This window comes from Suncus etruscus, chromosome 11, assembly GCF_024139225.1.
Source record: "Suncus etruscus isolate mSunEtr1 chromosome 11, mSunEtr1.pri.cur, whole genome shotgun sequence".
Taxonomy (NCBI): Eukaryota; Metazoa; Chordata; class Mammalia; order Eulipotyphla; family Soricidae; genus Suncus; species Suncus etruscus.
The window spans coordinates 106,881,230-106,901,884 of record NC_064858.1 but is presented as its reverse complement, the minus strand read 5'-3'; the positions used below and the strand labels follow the sequence as shown (position 1 = coordinate 106,901,884).

Below are 20,655 nucleotides of genomic sequence, written 5' to 3'. Positions count from 1 at the left end.
GTTTGGGGAGACATCGAGAACTTTTATGCCCAGAACAGCAAGTACTGTAGAAGGCTAACTCTAGGAATGGGCTGAATGCCAAGAAATGATGGCTGGAATCCAGGTCTTCCTTAAAGAGAGATGCAAAGTGGAAAGAGAAAAGGGGGTGGGGTAACAGGGAGGGAGGAGACAAAGCACTAAGATTAAGACCCATATCTTCTTGTTTCTTTGGAATCCCCAGCCCCAGGCTTTCCCTCTCTCCTATTATATCCTCCAAGTCCTTCTTTCCCCCCCCCAAAGACCCCTCATGGTTTTCATATCAAGCTACACCCAATTCCCCTCAGTCCTTTGCTTCTATTATCTGTCTTCTGTTCTCCTCAATGCCTGCCCAAGTCCCCCATGTGTCCTCATTGGCTTTACCCATTGGTTTTCCCCTTCGCATTCTGCTGGACTCTAGTTTTGGACACTGAATCTTGATACCTCAACCCCAGCAGTCTGTGCTCCTCGAGTCTCTGAAGATGCCTGTCTCCCAGCACTCCTTTCTCTTCATTTATCTCCCACCTTGTTTCTGCTTTGTGGACTCAGTCACTCACAAGTTCTTTTCTTATGCTACATGTTCACTTCTAGAGAGAGTCCATTTAGCCTCAGAATTATAAGTTCCAGCCACGTACAAATGGCTCCTATGGACTTATCTACCCATTACCTGTGGACAGCTTCTCCTGAACAAGAGGCAAAGTCTTTTGCAGTGTTTACGTTTTTATTGAGTCACTGTGATTTATAAAGTTATGAGGTTTTTCATGATTGAGTTCCAGGTATACAATAATATTAAAGCCCCAATCCTTTTACTAGTGTCCACTATTCCCAATATTGCTCCTTTCCACAGACTGCCTCTGTGGCAGGCAGTCTTTCTTTTTAATGTTCTCTATCCCTTGCAGAACTGTGGTTTACACTACTGTTGCGGGGGATTGGGTATCATGCATAACTTTATTTCCTCTCAGCACCCCTTCCTCCTCCAGAATGACCTCTTCCCTCACCAACTGTTGTAGTGTTTTCTTCCCTGATCTCCCCCAGACCCCCACACCCCAAGGAAGAGTTTCTTACTGAGAACCAGTTATCATGCTCTTTGCTCCTATTACTTTGGGGCATCTATAATCCCCAACACGACTTTTAATACCCTACTCATGAGAAATATTATCCTGTGTCTATCACTCTCCTGACTAACTTCACTCAGCATGATGCTCTCCAGATCCCTCCACATATCAGCAAATTGTGTGGTGTCATCTCCTCCTATGGCCAAGTAGTATTTCATTATGTATATGTGCCACAGTATCCTTATTCTATCATCTATTCTTGGACATTTGGGTTGTTTCCAGATTTTTGCTATTGTTAATAGTGCTGCAATGAATATGGCAGTGCAGGGCCCGGAGAGATAGCACAGCTGCATTTGCCTTGCAAGCAGCTGATCCAGGATCAAAGGTGTTTGGTTCGAATCCAGGTGTCCCATATGGTTCCCCGTGCCTGCCAGGAGCTATTTCTGAGCAGACAGCCAGGAGCCCTGAACACCACCGGGTGTGGGCCCCCCCCCAAAAAAAAGAATATGGGAGTGCAAATGTCTTTTTTACATTATGGGTTTTTTGTTTTGGGGGCTTGGGGTTTGGGGCCACACCTACTGCTTCTCAGGAGTTTCTCCTGGCTCTGCGCTCAGGAGTCATTCCTTGGAGGTGTTTGGGGGACCAGATGGGATGCCAGAGATTGAATCCAGGTGGGCCGCATGCAAGGCAAATGCCCTATCTGCTGTGCTATTGCTCCAGCCTCTGCATGGTGTTTTGAAGCAGGCGAAATTTTAATTCCAGTCATGTTTCTCCAGAAAGAGATGGAGGCCTTCAGCAGCTATGCGGTGCACTCAGAGCACTCATTGCCTTCCACCCTCCCCAGGCTGCTCCCCCTGATCTTCCTGACAGTATTAATCTTATTCAATAACCCCACCGTGAGTTCAGCCCACGCTCGACACCTGGAAGTTATTGTTCATCCCTCTAAGCTCTCTACCTGAGATTCTCTTCTAAATCTCTCGGCTGGGCTCAACTTTTCCAGCCTTCTAATACTGAACTAGATTTTTCCCTTCCCAGGAAGGCTTCCAGAAACCCTTCCAGCACCCTTCAAACACAAATGTGCTATCTGCATAGGAAGGGAGTTCCTGGAAGAGAGGTCTTCCTGGTGCACAGTTGGACCATTAGCCTTTGAATGGTCTCTGGCCTTGAGAGGATCCTGTCGACAAGTCCCACTGGGAGAGGCTCAAACCTGTGTGCTCAGCCTCAGGGGTCCCCCAGTCTGTCTAGATGAGTGACCAGGGTTTTTCCTCCAGACTTCCTGCTCCAAGCTTGAGATGAGGTCTCCATGGGTCACCCCATCTGACCATAGCTCGGTAGCTTTTTATTTGGGCCCTGGCCTCACACTGAGGGTACAGCAGAGTTTCTGTGGCCCATGAGATTCTACCTCAGGGAGCATGGTGGGGGTTCCTCAGTTCGCACAGACTTAGTGGGTCTTCTGGGTCTCCTGTCCTGGCACTTTGAGGGTTTTTCTGGGTGTAAGCCAGGATGCGTGTGTCTGTGTGTCTGCATGTGCGTGCAGGCTCAGTAAATAGTATGTATTTCTGTGCTCATAGTGTTTTATCTGCACCAATACAAGTCTATGTATGTGCACCCCTATTCTGCATGTGCACATGTGTGCAGAGCCTCCGTGTGCAGCTCTGTGTGAATCCATGTGCAGTATGTTTGTGTGTGTCTGTAGATATGTACACATGTGGAGAGTATACCCGATGCATCCATGCAAGCGAATTTGGACGCATCCTTCAGTGGAGTGTCTGTGTGTCTCTCTTTGTGTCTCTGGACTGAAGCGTGCAGGTGTGTGCAGGTATCTGTGTGCCTCCCTGAGTGTCCACCTGTGCGCGCATCTGTGTGTCCCTGTACATGAGTGTGAGCACGTGTATTCCATACCTAAGTGTGTGCAGGCATCTGTGTGAGCCCTTGCCTGTGTCTCTGCATCCTCGAGTTCGTGGATCTGAGCACGTGCTTCTCTCTCCCTGCAGAGTGAAGCTCTGGGCTGACATCTTCGGCAGACACCTGCATAACACTGTCACCAAGTTCTCAGGCTCCCTCCTGCTGCAGAAGGTCAGTGACCTCCTTCCAGGGCTGTCGCCAGGCAGGGAAAGGACACCCCCATTTCTGTTAGAGAAGCAGAATTCCAGATCTCTCCCATCTGTGCTATGTGGGGTCTTTCAGAGCCATGGAGTTCAATTCCTAAATTTACTTTTGGAGAAACTGAGACTAGGGAAGAAGTTACCTCCTGAGTTAGTGCTAGTAGTAATACTCAGAGAATGTTATCAGCAGGAGCTCCGAGAATTCAATGCCAAGATAGAATTGGAAGGCAGCAGATTCACTGGGGAAGGGGCCACTGTGAGAAAATAAAGGGGAGAGGGGGGCCTGAGAGAGCTGCCTGGGCTGCCAACCCCCCCCCTGTGAGGGGAATTCTGGGAAAGGGAGGTGCAGGGGAGGCTGCAGTGGAATTTGGGGAATCATAGAGGCTCTGGAGCTTGTTGAGCCTTAAAGGTAGGTGAGGGGCCTGTGCCTGGGTGCATGGAGAAGGAGAAGTTTGTGAACCTCCAGTTCTCCAGGGTCTGACCCAGATGAGAGATCTTATCCCACACACATACACCCCAAATCATGGCAGGGAGTAAGGCAAGGAGCTCTCTCACCCCTCACCCAATCCAAGGTTTACTCACTACTTCTTCTGTTGCTGTTTAGTTTGGGGGCCACGTCCAGCTCTACTCAGGGTCTGCTCATAGCTCTGTGTTCTGGGATCACTCCTGGCAGTGTTTGACAAGGCCATATGGGGTGCCAGGGATGGAACCTGGTTTGGCCAGAGCAAGGCAAATGCCCTCCCTGCTACCCTCACTCTCCTCCAGCCTCCGCCCTTCGCTTCTTGAGGATCGACATCAGCAACCTGTCCCCTCGCAAGATGAAAATCCTCCTCCTTCCCCTCTGACATTTATGACTCCCGGGCCGGTTTTAATAATAGCTCAACATTCCCTATTATTACCAGGCGCCAGGAACTTGGTATTCACACTGCAGCACTCGAGGTGAGCAGTTTTAAGTGGTACAGAAAGCTCATCTCAGTCTCTGTAAGCCTCTTCCTAGGCTGCCTTCTTCACCATCCACTGGTATTTTAATAGATCGAAGTTGGGGGAGGGGACCCACAATCCATAAATCCTGGGGCAAAAGGACAGGGTCCTCCTGATAGCTGGTAGCCCCTGGGCTGCTATTGTGATGACAGATAAGATAAATTTTCCAGCAGACACCACACATGAGGGGCTGGGTAAAGGGGCTGGATGGGAATAAAGCTGGATGGAAGGCAAGGGAAGCCAAACACACACACACACACACACACACACACACACACACACACACACACACCAAAGGACCCTCTCGTTCTGCTTTCTCATTTGTGGCTTCAAAGGCAGGAGAGGAAGACAGCAGTGACTCTGTAGCCACTTGGGGGAAAACAGTCTCTTGATCTGTGTAATTTAGCGCTTCCTCTAAAGCCACCTCTCTCTTACAGCCGGGGAACTTGCTAAGATAACATGCAATCAGGCGATGGGTTGAGTCTTTGGACATATGTGGCCCTCCCCTGGATGAGAGATGGGCCCAGAGTAACGGCAGCATCAATTCTCTTGTCTCCTGACCTCCCAGGCAGCGTGGCTGGGGAGATGGTGCCAACAAGGATGTGAACTGAGGTTCAGGGAGATTTCTCAGTCCTGGGTATGGGACACAGGGAGAGGTCAGCACAGAGAATATAAAATTCTGGGAGCATCTCAGGTTCCCAGACCTTGGCTGTGTGCTTCTGAAAGTACTTATTGATCTTTCTGAGCCTCAGTCTGTTCCCTCTAAAGGCTCTTTGTGGCCAAGAATCCTGAGTCCCAGAAAAAGAAAGCATTTTTGACAGGAGTTGGCTGTTAGGAAGAGATAGAACAGCAAGCAGATGGTGGGAGCTTGCCTTGCACGCAGCTGATCCTGAGTCAATCCCCAGCATCATATTTGTATGGTCCCTGAGAGCTTCCAGGACTGATCCCTGAGCACCATAGTGTGTGGTCCAAAAACTGTAAAAAGGAAGAGAGAGAGAGAGAGAGAGAGAGAGAGAGAGAGAGAGAGAGAGAGAGAAGGAGAGAGAGAGGGGGGAGACAGAAGAGAGAGAATGAGAGAGAGCTATTACTATTAGGATGGAAAGATAGGTAGAAGAAGATAGGACTTTTGTGCATGGTATGAGAACTGAGAAGAGGGAGGATAGAAGCAGCCAACCCTGCTTCTTCGATGTGACCATACCCTACCACACCATTGTTCCTGGACAGAAATACAAGGATGTGGAGGCCAGCCTGGGGATCCAAGAAGTGGATGGCTTGGAGCTGGTGAGAAAGTTCTCAGAAGACATGGAGACCATGCTGCTCAGGAAGGTGGAGGCCATCAAGGTACACCCGAGCCTGCCCTCTGTGAGGGCCAACCCAGCCCTGTGACCCCAAAATTTTCCTACCTGCATCTTTTCCCCATATTGTCCCTTTCCCACTCACAAGCATCACCCCCTAGATCTCCATGAGCAAAAAGAGAAGTGTTGGGAAGCAGAAAGCATGAGGGAGTCCAAGACCTGTGCTCCACCCTTGGGGAGAACCAGGTTGTTCCATGCAACCACCCACAGAAGGACCATCAGATCAGGAAGGCTGAATATAAAATCACTCCACACACTGTATGTTCAAGCCCAGGTGGACGAGTCTAAATCAGGGTCACACAGGAAATAATCCAGACCAGGCTGACGGTGAAACATGTATAGCCAGGCAGTTATCTACCTCGCATCTCGGCCAAGCTGCCTGCCAGAACTGTTTTTTATTAAGTCCAGAGACCACCCCTGGGGGGAATAGTAAGGACAGAGTAAGGACAGATAGCTCGGGTTATCCTGAACCTGTCCTGCCCAGGTTTACATAGAAGACAATCTTTGTTTTGGGTGAAACCAAGGTGTAAACAAACAGACACAAAGAAACCTGGAATGATCCTAGTTTTAGGTAAAATAAGGTGTCGCCTAACAGCTGGATGTGTAGGCAGGAAGGACTGGTTGAAAGGGTTGTGGATGGGAATAAAGCTGGATAGGAGGCAAGGGAAGTCAGACTTCTGATCTCCCCTTCTGGTCTTCTACCCATCTTTTCCCATCATGCCTCCTGACTCTGAGAGGCCCTGAGCTGCAGAGATGCCCGTGTGCTGGACTTCACATTCATGGGCTCACACTGTTGCAGTGGTCCTCAAACTATGGCCCGCGGGCCACATATTGTATTTGTATCTGTTTTGTTTCTTCATTGCAAAATAACATATATGCAGTGTGCATAAGAATTCGTTCATGAGTTTTGTTTTTACTAGAGTCAGACCCTCCAATGGTCTAAGGGACAGTGAACTGGCCCCCTGTTGAAAAAGTTTGAGGACCCCTGCGTGTTGTGCATGCTGGGAGAAACAGAATGTGGCCATTCCCTAAGCTCCGTGCCAGCCTACACCACCTGTGGGGACCTGGCTGGTGTAACCCAACAATAAAGATGTGATTCCTTGGGTGCTCAACCAGAAATCTGTCTCTCTAAGACCAAGACGTCTCCAGACAAAGGAGAGGCTCCGGGACACAGTGAATCCATGTGGTGTTGAGACATTGGGACCCCAGGCTTCGAAGAGCTGCAGTTCTTTGTGTTCTTCCAAACTTAGCCCCAGAAAACCAAGCAAGGAGCATGTGCTCTGCCACCTCTTCCAAACACACATCCTGCTTCCTCCTAGGGATTCCTAGGGACTATCGTCACAAGCCTTCCCTTGGGAAAACACAGGGCAGAGTTTCCTGCAAAGCAGTGAGGAAAGAATCTTGGGCCTGGGAATGCCTTCATGGCAATCCTTGGGATCAGGAATTCTTAGAATCTGGACTTGGGAATAGGAAAAGCAAAGATTATTCCACTCAATTTATAGTTGGAAAAAGACCCAGATGATTTAGTGACTTGCCAAAATAGGAGTCCAAGTCTGCAGCTTCTTACCTCTGCAATTTTATGAAGGAATATTGACATCAAAAATGGTATCTATTTGTGATATAACCACCCCATCTCGCAGCTACTATTCTCCCTTATTTATTTACGTATCTGTGATGAGAATGGCCATGATCTATCTTTATGTTTTGGTTTTTCTGTTTTTGTTTTTTTGGGCCACACCTATTTGATGCTCAGGGGTTACTCCTGGCTAAGTGCTCAGAAATTGCCCCTGGCTTGCAGGGACCATATGGGACACTGGGGGATCGAACCACGGTCCTTCCTTGGCTAGTGCTTGCAAGGCAGACACCTTACCTCTAGCGCCACCTCGCCAGCCCCATATCTTTAGATTTTAGTTTCAAGCATGCACTAGGATATAAGCAACTAAAATTTTATTGTTGTAGGTCAGTCCTCCAGAACTTAGTCATCTTGCAGAACTGAAATCTTGTACCCCTTGAACACTAGTCCCCAATTCCACCCTTTCCCCATTCCAAGGACTCACTATCTTACGAGTTTGACCCTCTGTTTCTGTGAGTTTGACTGTTTTAGCTGTCACATTAAAAGAATATTATACAATATTTGCCTTTCTACCTCTGACTTATTTCATTTAGCTGAGGTTCTCCCAGGCTTTGTATTTGCTGTCCAAATGAAAGGATTTTGTTCACTTGAAAGATTGGATAATGTTGCATCATATGACAAACATGCCATGCATGATAAATATAAATGCAATATATATAAAACCTATATAGGTTAAGTTGCATTTTCTTTATCTGTTTTGCTTTTGTTTCCAGATCTTGGCTAATATGAATAAAATGAATGTAAGTGTGCCAAAATCTTTTCAAAATCCAGATTTCACTTCTCTTCGAATAGATATTTAAAAGCAGTATTGCTATATCATATGGTAGTTCTATTTTTAATATTTAGGGAAACCTTCATACTGTTTTCCATATGGCGCTGCTAATTTATACCTCCACTGCCAGTGGGAAAATTCCTTTTTTCTCTATATCCTCACCCTCCTTATTAGGCCTTTCTGATCAAAGTCATCCTAACACATGTGAAAGGATGTCTCTAGATTTTGATTTGCAATTTTTCTGAAGGCTCATGAACTTGGGTGCCTTTCATCTATTTTTAATAAATTCTTAAGTTGAATCACCATGAGATACATAGTTACAAAGTTGTTCGCGATTGATTTTCAGTCATACAATATACAACACCCTTCACCAGTGCAAATTTTCTGTCACCAATGTCCCCAGTTTCCCTCCCACCCTCCCCCGTCTTCTTCTGTGTCAGGCATTTTTCTTCTCTGTCTCCCTCCCCCTCTCATCCTCTTTCTCCCTTTAATTTTTCTTTTAAACACTGTGGTTTGCAATATCATCAGTGAAGGGGCATTACACATATCACTTTATCTTGTTTTTGTTGTGGGTTTTGGTTTGGGGGACACATCTGGAGGCACTCAGGGATTACTCCCAGCAGACTCAGAGGACCATATGAGATGACAGGGATTCAACTCAGATCAGTTGAATGCAAAGCAAATGCCCTAACTGCTGTGCTATTGCTCTGGCCCACACTTTATCTATTTTCAATACCCAGTCCAGAGTGATTATTTCCAACTATCATAGTCACCATGGTCTTTTCTCTGCCCTAACTACATTTACTATGTATGGCAAGCTTCCTACCAGCATTTGGTCCTCCTGGCACCTATATCTATTGTCTTTGGATATTATTGTCATGCTGTCATTTATGTAAGCGCCATAAATGAATGTGATCATTTTATGTCTATCCCTTCCCCTTTGGCTCATTTTACTCAGCATAATATTCTATTCTCATCATGTATAAGCAAATTTCATGAGTTAATTTTTCTTAACAGCAACATAGTATTTATTGTGTAGAGGTACCACAGTTTCTTCAGCCATTCATCTGTTCTCTAGCACTTAGATAGTTTTCAGATTTTGGCTATTATGGATAATGCTGTAATAACAAAGGGTTGAAGATACCTTTTCCACACTGGGTTTGGGGGCACCAAAATTATATTCCCGGGAGCAGTATTGCTGAGTTCAATGGGAGCTCTATTTCTAGTTTTCTGAGGAATGGCCATATTGTTTTCCAAAAAGGGTGGGCCAGTGGACATTCCCATTAGAAGTGAATGAGAGTCAAAGATGGGCACCTTTTATATAACTGCTGTTCTTTTATATATTTCCTTTCTAGAAAGGTCTATTCATGACCTTGGTCCAATTTTTTTAAATTAAGTTATTTGGTTTTATTGTTATTAAATTGTAAAAGTTTCTCATATTTTTCAGCCGTTAACCTCTTTTTTTCTTTTTTTTATTAAATATAATTTTTATTTTAATCATAGTGGCTTTCATATCATTGACAATAATATTTTAGGTACATATTAACATAAAATCAGGGACAGACGTTAAACTCTTATCATATATATGGTTTGCTAATATTTTCTTATGGCATTTTTACTTTGCTGAGTGTTTCATTTATTGAGCAGGAAACTTTTTGTTTGATTTGATTTCCTTTGTCTATTTTTTTTTGTTGCCTTTACTTTTCTATTTGCAACTTTATTTAAACACTATGATTTACAAAGTTGTCCATAATGCTGTCTTTTCAGTGTATTCAGTATCCCAGCACCAGTCCTACCACCAGCATGCCTCTCCCTCCAGTGATGTCCCACTTACACCCAACCTGAATCTGCCTCTTTAACAGGCATAAAATAATCGACTTTGGATTGCTTACATGTCAACATATAGTTCACCATGGTATTACTAAAGTCATTGTTTGAGGTTTTGCTGAGCTGTTTGGTGCTAGGAGGTGAAACTTCTGTGTCATTGTTCTTACTCATTGAGCTTAGAGGGCTTCCATGAAACTTTCCCATTTAAATTTCTGTGTTTCCAGAATAGCCTCCCTCATCTATGAGGGGTTTTTTTGAAACTTTTTTTTCTTTATTTAAACATCTTTTTTTTTTTTTTTTGGTTTTTGGGCCACACCCATTTGACGCTCAGGGGTTACTCCTGGCTATGCGCTCAGAAATCTCCCCTGGCTTGGGGGGACCATATGGGACGCCGGGGGATCGAACCGCGGTCCGTCCTACTCTAGTGCTTGCAAGGCAGACACCTTACCTCTAGCGCCACCTTCCCGGCCCCTATTTAAACATCTTGATTACATATATGATTGTGATTACGTTTCAGTCATGTAAAGAAAACCCCCTTCACCAGTGCAACATTCCCACTACCAATGTCCCAAATCTCCCTCCATCTCACCCCACCCCCATATGTACTCCAGACAGGCTTTCCAGTTCCCTCATTCATTCACATGATTATGGTAGTTCTCTGTGTAGTTATTTCTATAACTGCACTCACCACTCTTTGTGGTGAGCTTCATGAAGTGAGCTGGTGTTCCAGCCCCCCTCTCATTGTCTCTGAGGATTGTTGCAAAAATGTCTTTTATTTTTTTTAAAACCCATAGATGAGTGAGACTATTCTGCATCTCTCTCTCTCTCCCTCTGACTTATTTCACTCAGCATGATAAATTCCATGTACATCCATGTATAGGAAAATTTCATGATTTCATCTCTCCTGATGGCTTTGTAATATTCCATTGTGTATATGCACCACAGTTTCTTTAGACTTTCGTCTCCTGAAGGGCATCTTGGTTGTTTCCAGAGCCTGGCTATTGTGAATAATGCTGCAATATATATAGGTGTGAGGAAGGGGTTTTGTATTGTGTTCTTGTGTTCTTAGGGTATATCCCTAGGAGTGGAATAGCTGGGTCGAATGGGAGCTCAATCTCCAGATTTTGGAGGAATCTCCACATTGCTTTCCATAGAAGTTGGACTAGACGGCATTCCCACCAGCAGTGGATAAGAGTTCCTTTCTTTCCACATCCCGCCAGCACTGATTGTTCTCATTCTTTGTGATGTTCGCCAATCTCTGTGGTGTGAGGTGGTACCTCATCGTTGTTTTGATTTGCATCTCCCTGATGATTAGTGACGAGGAGCATTTTTTCATGTGCCTTTTGGCCATTTGTATTTCTTTTTTATCAAAGCATCTGTTCATTTCTTCTCCCCATTTTTTTTTATGGGATTAGATGTTTTTTTCTTGTAAAGTTCTGTCAGTGCCCTGTATATTTTGGATATTAGCCCCTTATCTGAAGGGTGTTGGGTGAATAGTTTTTTCCGCTTGGTGGGTGACTCTTGTATCCTGGGCACTATTTCTTTTGAGGTGCAGAAGCTTCTCAGTTTAATGTATTCCCATCTGTTGATCTCTGCTTCCACTTGTTTGGAAAGTGCAGTTTCCTCCTTGAAGATGTCTTTAGTCTCAATGTCATGGAGTGTTGTTCTATATGCCTTATGGTATCAGGTCTGATATCAAGGTCTTTAATCCATTTGGATTTTACCTTCGTACATGATGTTAACTGGAGGTCTATGTTCGTTTTTTTTGCAAGTGGCTAACCAGTTCTGCCAGCACTGCTTGTTGAAGAGGTTTTCCCTGCTCCACTTAGGATTTCTTATCTATGAGTTTTAAGAAAAACAAAAGATGGGGCCAGAGAGAGAGCATGGAGGTAAGGCATTTGCCTTTCATGCAGAAGGTCATCAGTTCAAATCCCGGCATCCCATATGGTCCCCCGTGCCTGCCAGGAGCAATTTCTGAGCACGGATCCAGGAATAACCCCTGAGCATTGCCGGGTGTGACCCAAAAAACACAAAAAAAAAAAAAAAAAAAAAAAAGAAAGAAAAAAGAAAGACATTATTGTAATAATGCCAGAGACAACAAAGATGAGGACTAGAAGGACTGGCTCTTGAAGTGAAGCTCACTACATAGAGTGGTGAGTTTAGTTAGAGAGATGACTACACTAGCACTCATGACAATGTTAACGAGTGAGAGAAGTAGAATGCCTGCCTCTAAGACAGATAGGGAGAAGGTGGGGAAGAAGGAAATGGGGGACATTGATGATGAGAAGGTTGCTCTGGTGAAGGGGGAGGTGTTCTTTTTATCATTGAAACCCAACTATAACCATGTATGGAAGCATGATGCTTAAATGGAGAAAAGATAAATAAAAATTTGAAAATAAATAAATTTCTGTGTTCCCATTGGGCTGTCAATACTGAGATGTCAAGTGGCCCCAAATTGAGCTGCACACACCTCCAGATGTCCCCAGTGGGATGATCCAGCAGGATGACATCTTGGGCCTCTCAGGTTGGTCTCAGTTGCAGCAGGGACCAAGCCATTCAAATGAGAGTGGGGACAATGGTGGTGAGAAGATCGCATTGCTGAAGGGTGGTGTACATTCTATGAGTGAAACCCCAGTATGAACATTTTTGTAAACACAGTGATTAAATAAGAAATAAATCAATAAAATAAATAACTGAGAGTGAAAGCAGGTGCGGATGAGTGGAGCACAGGGCCCTCCAGTAGGGTAGGACTGGACCTCCCCAGCCTAAGAGGGCTCCAGTGATCTGAAACTTGAGACTGAATTTAGCAGTTCTCAGCTGCTGCATTTCTCCCTGGTTGCCTTTACTTTCAATGACATGTAAATATGCATTTTTAAAACACCATAAAGAAAAGGTCTTTACTCTTTTTTTTTTCCTTTTCTATTAAGTGTAAGGGTTCTGGTACTATATTTGTCTCTCTTCCCCCCCCCCCCCATTGGTGATCCTCAGATAGGGGTTGTCAGGATCATCTCTCTCTCTGCATATTGGATTTTTGTTTTTGTTTTTGTTTTTGTTTTTGAGCCATACCCCATGACGCTCAGGAGTCATTCCTGGCTATGCGCTCAAAAAAATCACTCCTGGCTTGGGGGACCATCTGGGATGCCAGGGGATCAAACCACGGTCCATCCTAGGTTAGTGTTTGCAAGGCAAATGCCCTACCATCTGTGCCACCACTCCAGCCCCATCTCCAGGCAATTTTTAAACTACTGACCCATCTTCTAGATCCTTTCTCACACAGTATCCCAAACTATAGAGCTGTGAGGACATCTCACAGCAGAGCACACCAGGATTTGAACTCATAGCCTTGTACTTGCCAGGAAAGCACTCTATACCACTGAGCTTCTTTCAGACCTTCCTATATTTAAGGATTTGAGGGGGGCTGGGAAATGTATTAAGCCACACCTGGTAGTGCTTAGAGATTACTCCCAGGTCTGTGCTCAGCAACCATGCAGTGTTCAGGAGACTATACGTGCTGTGGACTGAACTAGAGTCAGTCACATACAGGAATATGCCTTATACCCTGTACTACGTCTCCAGCCCCAGACTGAGCTCTTTCACCCATTTTGAGCTGAATTTTGTATATCATGCAAGATAAGGATTCAGATTTGTTCTTGGACCCAAGACCATTTATTGAGGTTGTTTCTCCTTGTGGCCATCCTTGGCATCCTCGTCAGAGACCAGTTGGCTCTAGATGTGTGGTTTATTTCTAAACTCTCTATTCTCTCCATTGATCTGTGTTTTTATGCCAGTACCACGCTGTTTTGATTACTGTGATCTAAAATATTTTGAAATCAGAAGCATGATGCCTCCAACTTTGTTTTTGCACAAACTTATCTCTACTATGAAGGGCCTTTTGGAATTACCATATTAAAGTTAGGAATGCTTTTTCTAGTTCCACACAAAGTTACATTGGAGTTTTGATAGATATTACCATGAATCTGTAGATCTCACTTTATAGTGAGATTTCCTAAGGTATTATTAACAATTTAAAAATGCATCTAATTTAGTGGGACAGGGAGATAGCTCTAGGGACTGGAACACACGCTTTACATATGGAAGGCTCAGGTTTGATATCTGGAACGACTTTGTCCCTCATGTGCTCCTGGAAGCAGTCCCCAGAACTGCCAAATAAGACCAAAATTAATAACAAAAATGTACATATTTAAAGTATAGAACTTGATAGTAATTCTTCCAGTCTGTAAAGAGAAAATTTTTTTGTTTAAAAAACGAGAATAATGGGCCGGAGAGATAGCACGGCAGTAGGGCATTTGCCTTGCATGTGGCAGACCCGGGAGGGACCAGGTTTGATTCCCAGCATCCCATATGGTCCCCCGAGCCTGCTAGGAACAATTTCTGAGTGCAGAGCCAGGATTAATCCCTGAGTGCTGCCAAGTGTGGCCCTAAAACCAACCAATCAATAAATAAAGTTTAATAAATGAGAATAAATTCCATAGTCCTCACTATAATTTGTTTTGTTTGTTTGCTGGGCCCCATCTAGTTGTCCTCAAAGCACTTCCCTGGCTCTGTGCCCAGGGATCACTAAGGGGATCGTGATCATATGTAGTTCCAGAGACCAAACATGGGTCAGTAGCATGTAAGGCAAGTGCATGAACCATTATAAAATCTCTCTGTCCCCCAGGATAATTTGTAATACTTGTCTTCATTTTCTTGTGTTAAATCTACATAATATAATTTATAGGTGTACATAGTATGAATAAATACTACCATTTGTTTATAAAACGGTTTAACATCTGTAATTCCATAGTATTAAGTATATTTGCAATGTTTTGCAACGATCATCATTATTTAATTCCAGAACTTTCATAATCCTCGAACAATGGCTGGAAGGGCCTGAGCGATGGCACAGCGGTAGGGTGTTTGCCTTGTATCCAGCTGATCCAGATGGTCCTGAGTTTGATCCCCAGCATCCCATATGGTCCTCTGAGCCAGGAGCGATTTCTGAGTGCATAGACAGGAGTAACCCCTGAGTGTCACCGGGTTTGGCCCAAAATCAAAACAAGACAAACAAATAGGGAGCTGGAGAGATAGCACAGCATTGAGTATTTGCCTTGCATGTGGCCAACCCAGAACCAGAGTTGGTTTGAATCCCAGCATCCCATATGGTCCCCTGTGCCTACCAGGTGTGATTTCTGATCACAGAGCCAGGAGTAATACCTAAGCACTGCCGGGTGTGGCCCCAAAAACAAACAAACAAACAAAAAACAGTGACTGGAGAGATAGTAAAGTGGATAGGGTGCTTGCCTTGTACATGATAGACCTGAGTTTGGTCATCAGCATGTCATATCGTCCTCTGTGCCTGCAAGAAGTAATTGCTAAGTGAAGAGACAGGATTTAGGCCTGAGCACAGCTGAATGTGGCTCTCTTTACCCACCCCCCAAAGAAACCTACTCAGTAGTCATTTCCGGTTCCATTCACTTCCTGGTTCCTGACAATCACTAATCCACTTTCTGTCAATGTAACTTACATGTTAGCCGAATGCTTTTAAGTTCATCCATGGTTTAACAAGTATTAAAATTTATTCTTTTTTATTAGTGAATAGTATTCCATTTGGGAAATATCCCAGGTTTTATTTAACCATTCATCAATTGATAGGCATTTGAGCTGTCCCTATATTCTGGTTTCTGAATGCACACACACACACACACACACACACACACACACACACGCCCCTTTTGATGGGTTTCCATTTTCTTGTTTAGAAGGTAACATCAATCAATACCTAAGAGTGATTCCCTTTTCAGTGCTTGGGGGTCACTCCAGTAAGTGCCCAGGGCTCTTTCATGCAACATACATGGTCAAGCCCTTTGAGGTAGTTCTCTGCCTTTTTTGATTCTCTTTTACAATGAACAGTTTGAGGTTCACAGTAAATTGCAAAAAATAAAAATAAAAAGGTACAGAGAGCTCCTTAACCCTCCTGCCCCACAAACACAGAGCTTCCCTGGTTATCATTCCCCCCACCTGAGGGACACAGTTGTTATGCTCCTACAATGAGTAGCATGATCATCCAACGAACGCACAGTGTGGATCAGGGTTCAAGAGAGGTTACACATCCTGTGGTTTTTGACAAATGGACAATGCAGCCTATCTGTTTCCTACCTATGTAGTCCTCCCCTCCCCAAAACCCCTGCCAGCCACTGTCTCCATTGTATTGCCTTTCCCAAAATGTCACCTAACATTTTGGATGAAGAAACTATGGTACCTGTACACCAGGAAATACTTCTTGGCTATAGTAGAAAACAATATTGTGGGGAATATCTTGTTGAGGGAAGTCAGCCAGAAGGAGAGAGTCAGACTTAGAAGGGGCGAGGTGCATAGCGACATAGTAAAGGAATGAGAAATGAATAAAAGAAACAGAAGGCAAGAACCAGCCTACAGAACTGAACTCCCTCTAGAGGTATGAGAAGGAGGAATCAGAGATTCTGAGACAGTGATGGAGGGAAGCAGACAGCTGGTGGAAGATGTGGTGTTAGAAGATTGTATGCACAAACCCCTGTCGTGAAGAGTATTGTAAATCATGGTGCCCAAGGTAAAAAAAAAATATATATATGTAAGGAAACCAAAATTTATCAGCTAACTGAAATCAACTTGGATGTAGACTTTTAGACAATCTTGTCTCACTTAGCAGCATGCACTGGCTATTGGAAAACATGAGCCTTTGTTTGCATACTTACTTTCTGTTTTCCTGAGCATCTCTTTGGAGCAAAACTTAACAAGGCTCTCCAGACCCCTGTGGCCCATTCATTCTCCTCTTTGTGTTCCCATCCTTCAGAGTCTGGTAGAGGCTGCTGAGGAGGCTGACCTGAAGCATGAATTCAATGAATCACTGGTGGTAAGTCCTGCTGATCACAGGAGGAGTGGCTCCTGCGAGTGGCTAATGACAAATTACTCGACCTGCCCAACGTCAGAAACATCTGACAGCAGGCCATAAAGTGTCAAAGTGTGTGTGTGTGAGTGTGTGTATGTGAGCATGTGTGAGAAGACAGTAGGAAGTAGTAGACTGCTAGCTACCAATGTGTATAGGATTTATACCAATCTCCATTCTGTAACCTGATTCTTAAGGGGGTAGAGAGAGTATGTCAAGGACAGTTCACTCACTGATGATTGTTAGTTTGTTATCCAACCATGACGTGGCAGGCTCTGCAAGATTAAAGAGAATGAGACACTTTCTGACTTCAACAAACTCATAGGAAGACAGATAGATTGGACAAGGTACATTTATGTCCCTAGAAAGCAGGTGTAGAGGACAGATTTTACCAAAGACCTACAAAAGGCTGTGGTGAGGGCTGGGCCTTGAGTTGAGGGCAATGAGCAGGCAGAGGCACCAAGAGGGAGATTTTAGGCTAAGAGAAAAGAAGATATACTGAAACAAGAAAATGTAAGCTAGAGAAAATTGTGGGGTGTTAGAACTGTGTGTCTAGAGAGGGACTGTGGGAAGGTAGAAATCTTTTTTCAGCCTGCAATGGCACATACTTCAGGGTGTGGATGGGGAAGGTAGTTGGGGGCTGTGCTTCAGTGCTAATGCTGGCTGCCATACTGTGCCAGGGAACAGGAAAAGGGCGTAGGATGAAGGCTGACCAAGGTCTGCAAGGGAGGGAGTGGAGAAGAGCCACCTGTGGTACAAGGGGTGGGATCCTGGCCAGCCTCCAGCATTGTAGACTGCAGAGGCAGTCACAGCTGTTTCTTAAAGAGAATCCACTCTTCTGGGTAGCCCAGAACCCTCCCTCCTTTCTCCTTGAGTCTATGTCTGTGGGTCTTTCCCCAACTCTTGACAAGTGCACACACTCTAACCAAAGTGGAGAAATCACTCATTGGTAGAGGCCTTTGGATTGGTCCTCAAATTGCCTTCTCAGTAGATGTCTTTCGATTGGTTCCTTTGGTTTTCGTGTTAAAAAGGTGTTTCGCCATGGCCTCCTCATCTGGCTTTTTCCCCTCCCTTTGAGGGTGGGCTTTGTCTATCCCAATAAAGGCTACTCAGGAGGCCCAGAGGAGGGGCTGCCATCTTAGCTCGTGGTGGAGCGTGGTGGAGCTACTGGCTTTTGGGTGAACAACTTGCGGTGTGAGTTTCTGGCCTGCTATTCCTTCCCAATCATGTGTGGATTATTTCCTGAGTGAGAATTGCTGCCAGACCTGCGTCTCTTGTCTTACCGGGACAGGGGGCATAAGAACCCCTCTCCCTCTCTGGGGATTGTAGAATGAACAACCCACCATTTCACAACTCATCTCATTTCCAGCAGTCAGCCCAACTAGTCCCCCATAAATAGCTCTCAATGATCTAGATATATGCTTACCCCTGAATTAGCTCTATTACTGTCTATTAGATGTCCATGAACATCTGGATGCTCGGAGTCTATCATCCAGAGCACCTTGTCCTTTTTGTCTCGGTCTTGTCAACTCCTTCCTGTCTGCTCCCTCTTCCCCTAGTTCGACTATTACAACTCGGTGCTGATCAACGAGAGAGACGAGAAGGGCAACTATGTGGAGCTGGGGGCAGAGTTTGTCCTGGAGCCCAATGCGCACTTCAGCAACCAGCTGGTGAACACCTCCATGAGCAATGTGCAACTGCCCACCAACGTGTACAACAAAGGTGCCCCCAGCCCCGTGCCCCACACTCTCTACTTGCACTGTCACTAAATGGGAGTGGGGGTGCCCTGGAAGTGAATGAATTTTCTCCCTGAGCTGAAATGCCCGACAGGGTGATAAGTGTATTCTCTCATCTCCTTGGGCCAAAGGATGAAGGAAGCGAGTGGACATGAGCTTGGACTGGGAGACAAGATGGTGTTGCTGGGTGAGAGGTGACAGTGAGGGGTGAGAGATAGAACGATGTCATTGCTGAATTCGTGTGTGTGTGTGTGTGTGTGTGTGTGTGTGTGGTGTTCCGCAGCGCGCGTGTGCGTGTGTGTGGTGAAGATGCAGCCTCCTGTTACTATATATTACATTTTGTGGTTACCATTATCATCTCACTTTTTATTTATTTGTTTATTTTGGGGGTTGGGCACACCTGATGGGATTCAGGGGCTACTTCTGGCTAGGAGAGTAGCTCAAAAATTATGTCTGTTGGAGCTCAGGGATCCATATGTGAGGCCAGTCTTTGAACTGGGGTCAGCTACATTCAAGCTAAATATCTTAGTCCTATCTAATCTCGCTGACCTCCAAAAGTTTTTACATTTGGGTATATTTTAAGAGGGGGATAAAGTCACTCCTGATTCAGAAGCTGTTCCTGAATTGTGTTCAAGTGTTCCATTTGGTACTTGGCTATGCCGGTGCTAGGGAGAAGAAACCTGGGTCCTCTTGCATGCTCCCAGCATTAAGCTAGCTCTCTCTCTTCTCATCTCTCTCTCTCTCTCTCTTTCTTTCTCTCTCTCTCTCTCTCTTCCTTAATCTCACCCTTTAGACCCAGAAGTTTTAAATGGAGTCTACTGTCCTGAAGCCTTGAACCCTGTTTTTGTGGAGAACTTCCAGAGAGACCCAACACTGACATGGCAATATTTTGGCAGCTCAACTGGATTCTTCAGGATCTATCCTGGTAAGGACAGTAAAAAGACATACTCCTTGGCCCACTTGGATTTTGTCCTGGGAATATGGCAGTAGGGAGCCTGGATGGTAGAAATCAGAGCCCCACTGAATGCAGCTGGCCCTCTTACCTGAAAGCACCTCCACCTCACACTTGGGCATTCCTCCCAGCAAGCTAAGTACATTTTCAAGAAATGGCTGTTTGAATGAATGGAATGCGCAAGCACCAGCACCCCAATGCCCACAGTGAATTGGGACAGGAAAAAAAAAAGTACAGTGGAGAAAAGTCTATCAGGTAGGGCTTGAGTGCAATCATGTTCGATTCCCAGGATCCTAAAGGACTGCCATCTTGAGGAGTCCCTATGCAACGTCCCCCTGAGGACTGCCAGGAGTAATTCTGAATGCAGAAATGTAGAACCAGGAGTAACCCCTTATATTCCCTGGTGTGGCCCAAAAACTAAAACAGAAAGAAAAAGAAAGAAAGAAAGAAAGAAAGAAAGAAAGAAAGAAAGAAAGAAAGAAGAAAGGAAGGAAGGAAAAGAAGGAAGGAAGGAAGGAAGGAAGGAAGGAAGAAGAAGGAAGGAAGGAAGGAAGGAAGGAAGGAAGGAAGGAAGGAAGGAAGGAAGGAAGGAAGAAAGAAAGAAAGAAAGAAAGAAAGAAAGAAAGAAAGAAAGAAAGAAAGAAAGAAAGAAAGAAAGAAAGAAAGAAAGAAAGAAAGAAAGAAAGAAAGAAAGAAAAACAGAGGAAGGTGCAAAGGAGAACAAAAAAACTTCTAATTTCAAGAATCTTATAACCAAGTAGGAAAAATCATTTGAATGTTCAACAGAAGGGGCCCAAGACATAACACAGTAGGTAGAGCGCTGGCCTTGCACTCGTCTGACCTGACACCACATGTGTTTCCCTGAGCCCCACCAAGAGAAATCCCTGAGTACAGAGCCAGGAGTAAGCGCTGAGCAAATATGGGTGTGCCCCTCAAAAAACAAATATTTAACAGCAATGTAGGAAAAGCTACAGAGCACAGGTAGCCGGCCTACAAGTAGGGAAAGATCCTTTATTCATCAAGTAGAAAATAAAGGAGCAGAAGATAGGATTCCAGTGTGTTGAAGGACTTGCTCTGCATACAGGATCCCAGTACTTATATGACTTAACAGTCCCCTATGCACCCACAGAGAACAACTCCTTAGTACTAAGCCAGGAGTAGCTCTAGAGCACTGCTGGGGTGTGGCCCCCAATACAAAACAATAAAATATAATTAAATTTAAAATGAGGGCCCAGTGAGAGAATACAGAGGGTAGGGAACCTGGCCATGCAACTGACTGATTCAATTCTACGGTACTCACCA

The 20,655-nt window shown here is 44.8% G+C and overlaps 1 protein-coding gene across 1 annotated transcript in view; it reads left to right on the top strand.

The window, feature by feature from the left end:
• Positions 1–20,655, top strand: part of CACNA2D4 (calcium voltage-gated channel auxiliary subunit alpha2delta 4) — a 140,646-nt gene that overhangs the window by 10,310 nt on the left and 109,681 nt on the right. Inside the window, exons 4-8 of the mRNA XM_049783034.1 lie at positions 3,065–3,146; positions 5,381–5,497; positions 16,573–16,632; positions 18,225–18,387; positions 19,195–19,326. Coding sequence (XP_049638991.1) covers positions 3,065–3,146; positions 5,381–5,497; positions 16,573–16,632; positions 18,225–18,387; positions 19,195–19,326 — 554 coding nt within the window. The remainder of the gene's footprint in view (positions 1–3,064; positions 3,147–5,380; positions 5,498–16,572; positions 16,633–18,224; positions 18,388–19,194; positions 19,327–20,655) is intronic.